This window comes from Otolemur garnettii, unplaced genomic scaffold, assembly GCF_000181295.1.
Source record: "Otolemur garnettii isolate 467f Iridium unplaced genomic scaffold, OtoGar3 scaffold00414, whole genome shotgun sequence".
NCBI lineage: Eukaryota > Metazoa > Chordata > Mammalia > Primates > Galagidae > Otolemur > Otolemur garnettii.
Window position 1 is genome coordinate 111,257 of NW_003852809.1, and position 8,737 is coordinate 119,993.

The following is an 8,737-nucleotide window of genomic DNA, read 5'->3' on the forward strand; positions in this document are numbered from 1 at the left end:
CCCAGTCCCTGACATCTCACTGCTGCAGAGATGGATAACCAAAGAATAATCTACACTGAACTGAATCTGCCCAAAACCCCAAAGAGGCAACAAAGGAAACCCGAGGAAACTAAAAGCTCCATTTCAGAAACTGAACAGGAAATAACCTATGTGGAATTAAAACTTCAAAATGCTGCTCAGGATCTTCCATTGGATGGCAAATCTTACCACTGCAAAGGTAAAGAAAGATCTTAGTAGCTCCTCAAGATAACTGTTCTAAGATGTGCAGTTTGAGTGCAGGGGTTTGGGGAAAAAGCAGGGCATACTCACATATTTTTATTAGTGAAGAGCAGAGTTCTGAATTGAGAGGTGCTATTGTTGAGATATGAAATGTTTAGACTGACTGTACTCACAAATGGTTGAAAATTACAGTCTTTCTCAGCAACTCATGGAACACTACATTTATCAAAGATTCAATGATATATACTGAGAGAAAAATTACTATCATAAATACATGTTCAGGAACTGAATTTATCTATGATTCCCTGTGCATGTGGGGTCTCCTGAATGTAAATATCTCTCCTTTCTTGGTATTGCTGTTTCTTTCTCTCCAGATTTATTGCTACCTCCAGAAAAGCTCTTTGCTGGGATCCTGGGAATCGTTTGTCTTGTCTTACTGTCCACTGTGGTAGTAAGAGTCGTCATTACCTGTAAGTATGTTTTGGAAGACTAGAAGAGAACTCTCCCACTTAATAGTTTTGGAGTTCCTCTACATATTTCATAAGATCATCAAGTAGAAGTCCCATTTTATAGGGAATTGTTGAATGTTTGAACTAAATGAAGATTGGTTATTCTGAATTTTTCAAAAGTATAGATGAAAGATTGTTGAAAGTCTTTGCTTTTAATTATAGGTATATGTTCAAATTTCAAAACTCAAATGCACATTTAAGGAGACTGAAAAAAGCTAATCAAAAATAGAAATTGATTTTTGAAAATGGTTGAATCAAATAAAGTGTTTTAATATGTAAAGTAGACCAAAATGATGAAATTTAATTTTCTAGAATTAGAAGGACTTTCCCCTAAAAACTTTCACTAATTTATTTTTTCTGAAATCAATCTTACTATAGATTATTCTAAGTTATATGCCAAATATAAATAAGAACTATAATTATTGTGACTTCTTTAGGTTCTAATGTTTAATAAGTTTTATCTTAATTTTTCCTGCAGCAGTAACACAGAAGCAGAACAATTCTAACCAGACGAAAAGCAATCAGAAAGGTATTGATTAAATCAATTTTTATTTTATCACAATCTTAGGCTGTGAAACAATTATTATCAATATTTTTGGGGAAATAAATTATAATGTTGGAAAATAAGTGTTCAAAACAAAGATTATGAAGACATTTTCTTTTTTGAAAAAATATGTAGAAATACTCATTTAAAATCAGTGTGCCTCTTTTTGCAATTTGACTCAAATTGCTTCTGCTGTCATAACAGTTTAAAATATTGCTATTGCCAAAAAGTGATTTTGTTCAGTTATTTTTCAGTCATGTGCAGGGTGGATACATGTTTGTTGTTTTGCCTTGTGTGGAAGTATAATCGGGGAAGATGGGCTGACCCTTTTCTATGTGTGATTGAGTGACTTTTATATTTACCAGCCTAAAAGGATGCAAAATATGACAAATGTCATATTTTATATCTTTGAAAATATGTAAATTAATTTTCATTTAAAGAATTCATATTGTTTCAAGAAAGTAATTCATAATTTTTCTTCAGAATATCATTGTGGTCATCCCCCAGAGGAGTGGTTCACATATTCCAACAATTGTTATTCCATGGTGAAGGAATGGAATGAGAAAACTTGGAATGAGAGTTTGATGGCCTGTGCTTCTAAGAACTCCACTCTGCTTTACATAGATAGTGAAGAAGAAATGGTAAGATGTTAAATGTTTCAAATACTTTATTCAATATTCCTAATGCGCATTTAATTATGCCAGTTTCTGTTCGGTCAAACAATGCTTCTATACATCCTTTTAATCTACATTAAATTTTGCTGTTTAATTGTGCTACCTCAGGATTGTGCATGTTTATCACAAAGTGAAAGGACTCCTATAATAGAAATCAGTTCACAACATGGGAGTTTCTAGCTACAACACCCCTGCTCAGGAGCAGACCCTCATCATTTCTCCTCCTTTCCACATTATGTATTATTTTAAAATTCATTTTATTTGGTGTCTCTGAATGTGGGAGATAAGTCTCATGCTGTCAAGAACACAGAGTTTTCCTGGATGCGGCTCTTGTAGTTATGAGATTCCTTCACTGAACCCTCTGAGCCACACCTACACTGGTGTTTCTTGGCGAGGTAGCAGAAGCTCTTTCTCTTGGCTACTTATAGTTAGTGGGTCTCCTGATTGATCACCCTTGCTGGTGATGCAAGTGTTGCAAATGTAGCTCAGGACTCTCTCTCAATAAGAAGGGGAAGGAACTTGCCCAAGGCACTTTTCATTGCCAGGTTGGGTGCTGGGAAACAGCAGGCATAGATGACTTTCTTCTGTTGGGCCAGGGACTTAAGATGCCCACCACTGTGTTGATCCCTGATTCTGGAGTCCTAAACCATACCACCTTTTCTTTTCTCCATTCCAGGTCTCCCTTGCTTGTGTCTTTCATAAATTCTAAAGTTTGTGGTTGTACTTGGAAGGGAGAAATACATGTTTTAGAGTGGGTCCTCAAACTTTTTAAACAGGGGCCAGTTCACTGCCCCTCAGACTGTTGGAGGGCCAGACTGTCAGCCCCAGGTTGAGTCAGCTGCTAAGCAGGACAGGCAGCAGCAGCAAAAACACCTGGTGGGCCAGATAAATGTCATGGATGGGTGGTAGTTTGAGGACCCCTCTTAGATTATTGCTGTTCTGTTGCCAATACTGAAACAAAAAAACTGGGTGCTTACCTAGTTAAAGGATGGTGTGGTACCCAGAAGACAATATTTTTGTCTTACATATAATTTATTTTTTCAATGGAAGCCCTTTGCATTTCATCAGACACCTCAAACTTGGAGAAATATAGTAGAAACACAGATAGATTTAATATTAGCACAAAGAGAAATGTAAGTACAGTGTCTGAAATTTATTTAACATCATGTTATATTTGTTTTGCCAACATGGGTTGCTGTTAAATTAAAGGGTAATAATTTTCCTCATTGACTCAAGAAGAATGAAACTACTAAGTATAAATGTTTAAGAGTTCATTTTAAGCAAAAACTACAAATATTTCAGCAAAGTAAAAAGTAATTTGCAATGTTAATATAACTTAAATATTTTGTTTTGACTATCATAGATCCAATGAAAGAACACATTACTTATACTTTAAACAATTATAAAATCTTTAATAATTATTTAAATATAAAATATTTATGTTCCTAAAGAAATTTCTGGGTTCCCTGTCACGCCTGTCATGGATTGGAGTCTTTCGTACCAGCAGTGATCATCCATGGGTGTCAATAAATGGCTCAACTTTCAAACTTCAGTAAGTTTTAATGAATGGAAGTATATAGTAGAAAAAATTAAAAAGGAGAAATTCATCAGACTAATATAAGTATGTTTCAATTGAATTATAGGCACAAAAAGATGTTGAAGGTTAGCGAAATATTGATATAAATAGTAAAGAATATACCATAGTAATTTCCTCTTATTGGTGGTTTCACTATTTGTATTTTGAGTTAATTTCAGTCAGAATATTTTAAAATGAAAATTTCAGAAAAAACACTTTATAAACTTTAACTTTCTCAGTGTTCTGAGTAGGATGATGAAATTTCACATTGTCCTGCTCTGTCTTCCCTGGGATGTGCATCATCTCTCTTTAATCAGCAGATCCACACCGTAGGGGCAACCCCATCATTAGTCATGTCATAGTCCTCTGGTGATCACTTCAATTCTCCTACTACCACAGTGTTTGCTTGTCAAGAACCTTCTATTTTACTTAACAATGACCCCAAATCTCAATAATAGCGATGTAGCATATTATTATACTTGCTCTTTTCCATTGTTGGTTATTGTTGTTAATCCCTTCCTGTGCTTAATTTATAAACATTATCACAGTTGTGCATATATAGAATAAACATAGTGTATAATAGAGTTCAGTAAAATAGGTGGTTTCAGGCATCCACTGGTCTTGAAACACTTCTGTAGATATGGGAGACTACTGTGTTCAGTTGTCATGATACTTAACTCTGACTAATATTAAATTAAAATGTCATTAACTGTTTTTGCAAAATTGTTCTCTTAAAGTATGTGGACAATTATTTTATCTCAGGGATTGTCCCCCATAAAGTATAATGGAAGTATAAATTTTTCTCCATTATAGCATATCAGAAATAAAATTTAAGAACCACACCTGTGCTATGCTACGCGACGATAGACTTCAGTCAGAAGAATGTGGGTCTTTACAAAGATATCATTGTAAGCACAGGCTTTGGAAGTAGAGCGCCTGAGTTTGGAGTTGGCCATGTAATTATATATTTTTGAAATGGAAACAATATTATGATTGCATAAATAAAAACAAATTGTAATTTGTTCTAATAATGAAAAGATTTTCAAAATGATGTTTTTAGTGTAATATGCACACCACAAATTACAGTATATCATTCCTTTGTGTCTGGGTCCTTTTGCTCAACATCATGTTTATTGCTATACCTGTACAATAAACAATGAGGCAGAATTGTTTATTACATGTTTATGATTGATTACTCATTTGTTTTCCTCATATCTATATTCTGTGTTGAAATAGTATTATTAGTCACACACATTTTTAAAAGGATATAACAAAGGGTTTCAAAATAAATCAATATTGAACTACATTCCCAGAATAATTCTTGACTTATATGATACTACATCAACAATAGTGGTTTTCTATCTGGTTTTTTGCTTTTGTTTTTGTTTGTTTGTTTTTTGTTTGCCAGGTTTATGCCTTCAATTTGTTATAAAAAAAATTACATATTTTTTAAATTTCAAAATAATGGGATAAAAATATTTTTGTTACATGGGTACACTGTATTACATAAGTCAGGACTTTTGGTGTGCCTATAACCAGAATAATTCTCATTTTACCCAATGGCTTCATATTTATTCCTCAGTCCTCTATACTCATCATTCTTGGTTTTCAATGTCCTTTATGTATGTAGCTTTGAACCAGTTTATACCATAGTTTAACTTATACTGATTAATGAGCACATCCAGTGTTTAGTTTTCCATTTCTGAGATACTTTACTTAGGCTAATAGTCTCTGTTACATCAAAGTTGTTACAAAAGATTTTATTTAGTTCATCTATTTTGTAACCAATTAGTACTCCATGGTGTACATATGTATTTCATATTTTATTTATCTATTAATAAATTGATGGGCACTTAGATTGATCCCACATCTTTGTAATTCTGAATTATGTTGTGATAAACATACAAGTGCAAGTGTCTTTGTCTTTTTATAAAGTACTTTGTGGAAGAAAATTAATTTCCTGATTAGAGACTTTTAAAAGAGTCTTCTCAAAGAGTAGCTAGAAGGTCACCACATCAATAATTCTTGGGGTTCTTAAGAGACTTAGCAACAAATATTCTTGAACCCTACCTCAGACATACTACGTCAAAATTTCTACTTATAGGGCCTGGAAATCTGCTTTTGAACAAATATTTATAGACAACAGTCTGTGAGGTGCTTTCTTCATGGAATTCTGAGCATTCTTATTACCACTAATGCCATAATATCCTTTTCAAGAAGAGTCTATGTCAAGGACACTGATTATAATGTGAAGTGGATTTTATTCTAGTACTTGACCTATGGTTTTGAAAATCCTATGTCTGGAAAGAAATATTTGTATATCATGGTTTTCTTTTGAGGCTGGAAAGTAATGTTATGTCAGAGTGGAATGCATATTTACAAAGTCCCAATGCTTAATAATAAGAATGAAAGCTATATATAGGGCAACCAACACACATGGGATAAAACTAATATCAACAATAACAAGCTTTTGAAAACCTACACTACGCCTAAAATTGCCATAGGATGCTTTTCACATCAGCATCCTCAAAGCTCTTCACTCAGATTTTTTACAGTTATAATTTCAGGCCATGCCTCCCAGGATCTCATAGTCAGGAATGTCACAAAATATGTAGCTGCTTGCTTGCTGTCATGTGAAGAGTTGGAGAGGTCTCTTTAACCAAAAGTATCCATTCCTCACCCCCATGCTTCTCCACCTCCCACTATGTTCTAGGATCCCATAGCTTAGCATAATCAGTTATAGACATATTTGGTTAGAACTATGATAAAGAGGCAGAGAATTTCATTCAAAAATAATAAAATTAACTGTATGTTGAAGCCAAGTAGAATGTGTGTTTTCAGCAGGTAGTTACCTCTAAAGAGAATGAAAGAGGAACTGTATTGCATAGGCCTGAGCCTGTGCTCTGAATTTGCTAAATATGAAAATTATGTTTTTCAGTCAATAAAGTATTTAAAAGTATAAATAAAACAAAATATTAATATTTAATATGTGTTGTTCTCAACATGTTATGAGGCTCCACCCTCAACTACAACCATTGTTTTTTTGTCGCTTCTCCTAAGACAAAACGTAAAAATTTAGTTTATGTCCTCAAAAACTCTGAATTAGTTAAGAACAGGATGTTAATGAAATTAGTCCAATGTCTTTCTGTATCCAAGGATGATGTTTTCATTTTCTATTTCCCTTTCTGTTCCAAATTATACATGCCAATATTATCTCATGTTTGATAGATATTATTACAGAATCCTTATCAAATATTCCATAATAAAATTAATAACAACATAGTTATCCCAATAGTAAATAGTGTAAATGTATACAAATAATAAAATTTTAGCAACAGAGAATCATCTGAAATTTTAATAAACACTACAAATATCATGATATTCCCAAGAATAAAATAATGTCTGAACCCAACAAATTAAATAGATATTTAAATAAAGGAATCTGGAGGTCTTTACTTCTGGCATGGCTGAGTAAACTCCTATTGTACTTTAACACAAATAACAATTATAAATTCTTGACAAATCACACACTTTTTTATCTCACAGTACCCTCAAACCTATAGTTGAACTTCCATGGCAAACTTTAATTATGTTGATTACAAAAAAAGATTAATAAAAAGAATGCACTTACTCTGTTTTGTACTTCTTTGGAAAATAATATAATTTATGATCTTTACAATTTTTCACTCCACACCTAAGATCCTCTCAAGGCACATGAGTGTGCCATGACACACCAATTGAAAATTACTATTATATATGTGACATATGCAGACAGGCACACAAACACACATGGCACACACTTCCCACCCTGGATATTAATGGAGAGATGGTATGGAGTTTTGGAAAAACAATCTGAAATTTGGAGAAGAAAATGGCTCAAAAAGAGTTTCCTGGATCAGCACTCGGAGCACAATGGTTATGGCGCCAGCCACATACACTGAGAGTGGCAGGATCAAACCCAGTCTGGGCCAGCTAAAAAAAAATCAACAATGAGAACTGTAATAAAAAATAGCCAGGTGGGTGCCTGTAGTCCCAGCTACTTGGGAGGCTGAGGCAAGAGAACTGTGTAAGCCCAATAGTTTGAGGTTGCTGTGAGCTATAACATGACACACTCTACCAAGGGTAATATAGTAAGCCTCTGTCTCACCAAAAAAAAAAAAAAAAAAAAAGAGCTTCCTATTATATTTTTATCACTTTTAGCTTGAAGATAGATGAAACTCAATTCCAGGTAGGTTAGCTAACACTCCAATAAAAGTCTCACAGTCTTTCCTATCTATAAAAATGGAGGACTGAGTTCAAAGATAACCACATCCAGTAGAAAATGATGATGGAATTCTAGAAAGGAGAAAGCCAAGGACTGGGGGTAATAAATAAAAATGCACACTCTTCCCAAATCTCTGACTTACTAGAATCATCTCTGTGTGAAAAAAAGAATACAGCTAAAAAAAAAACAAGAGCAAAAGTGAGATTTGAGATTTAACCTTTTAACCAAGAAACATGGTTTTCATTGTTATTTCAGCTAATTTAATTGCCTTCTAAAAAATAGCATCCACATTTATTATACAAATACAACCAAGTCCAGATTTTACACAAGGATTTTAGGATTTGATATAAATTGTCATATAAAAAACTGGGAAATATGATCAGTTTCAAAAAAATGACAATCAATCAAATAAGATGATTCCCAAGATGACTCTGATTTATGATTTATTAGACACATATATATTATTATTATTATTTTGACCAGGGCTGGGTTTGAAACTACCACCTCCAGCATATGGAGCTGGCGCCCTACCCTTTTGAGCGACAGGTGCCCCCTAGACACATATTTTTAAACAGCACTAGAAGACTGACAAAATAATTTTATTGCAGCAGGCATGGTAACTCATGCCTTTAATTCCAACATTTTGAGAGTATGAGATGGGAAGATCACTTGAAGCCTAGAGTTCAAGACCATCCTGGAAACAAAACTAATCCCAACCACTTTAAAAAAATCAATTAGCTGTGTATGGTGGCATATGTGTGAAATCCCAGGTACTCTAGAGGCTGAGGTGGAGGATTGCTTAAGCCCAAGAGTTTGCAGTTGTAGTGAGCTATGAGCAGGTCATAGCACTCCAGCCTGAGTGACAGGTGACAGAGCAAGACTGTGGCTCTAAAACATTAAAAGAAAATATTTTGCAATAAATGAAAAGATAAGAAATCTCTGCAAATGGCA

The 8,737-nt window shown here is 33.8% G+C and overlaps 1 protein-coding gene across 1 annotated transcript; it reads left to right on the forward strand.

The window, feature by feature from the left end:
- Positions 1–30: 30 nt before the first annotated feature.
- LOC100963176 (NKG2-A/NKG2-B type II integral membrane protein-like) lies at positions 31–3,498 on the forward strand (the record flags this gene model as incomplete). Its single annotated transcript, XM_012813980.1, has 5 exons — positions 31–217; positions 594–689; positions 1,207–1,257; positions 1,756–1,913; positions 3,398–3,498. Coding segments are annotated over exons 1-5 (593 nt in total), but the record flags the coding sequence as incomplete, so codon positions are not given.
- Positions 3,499–8,737: the final 5,239 nt, after the last annotated feature.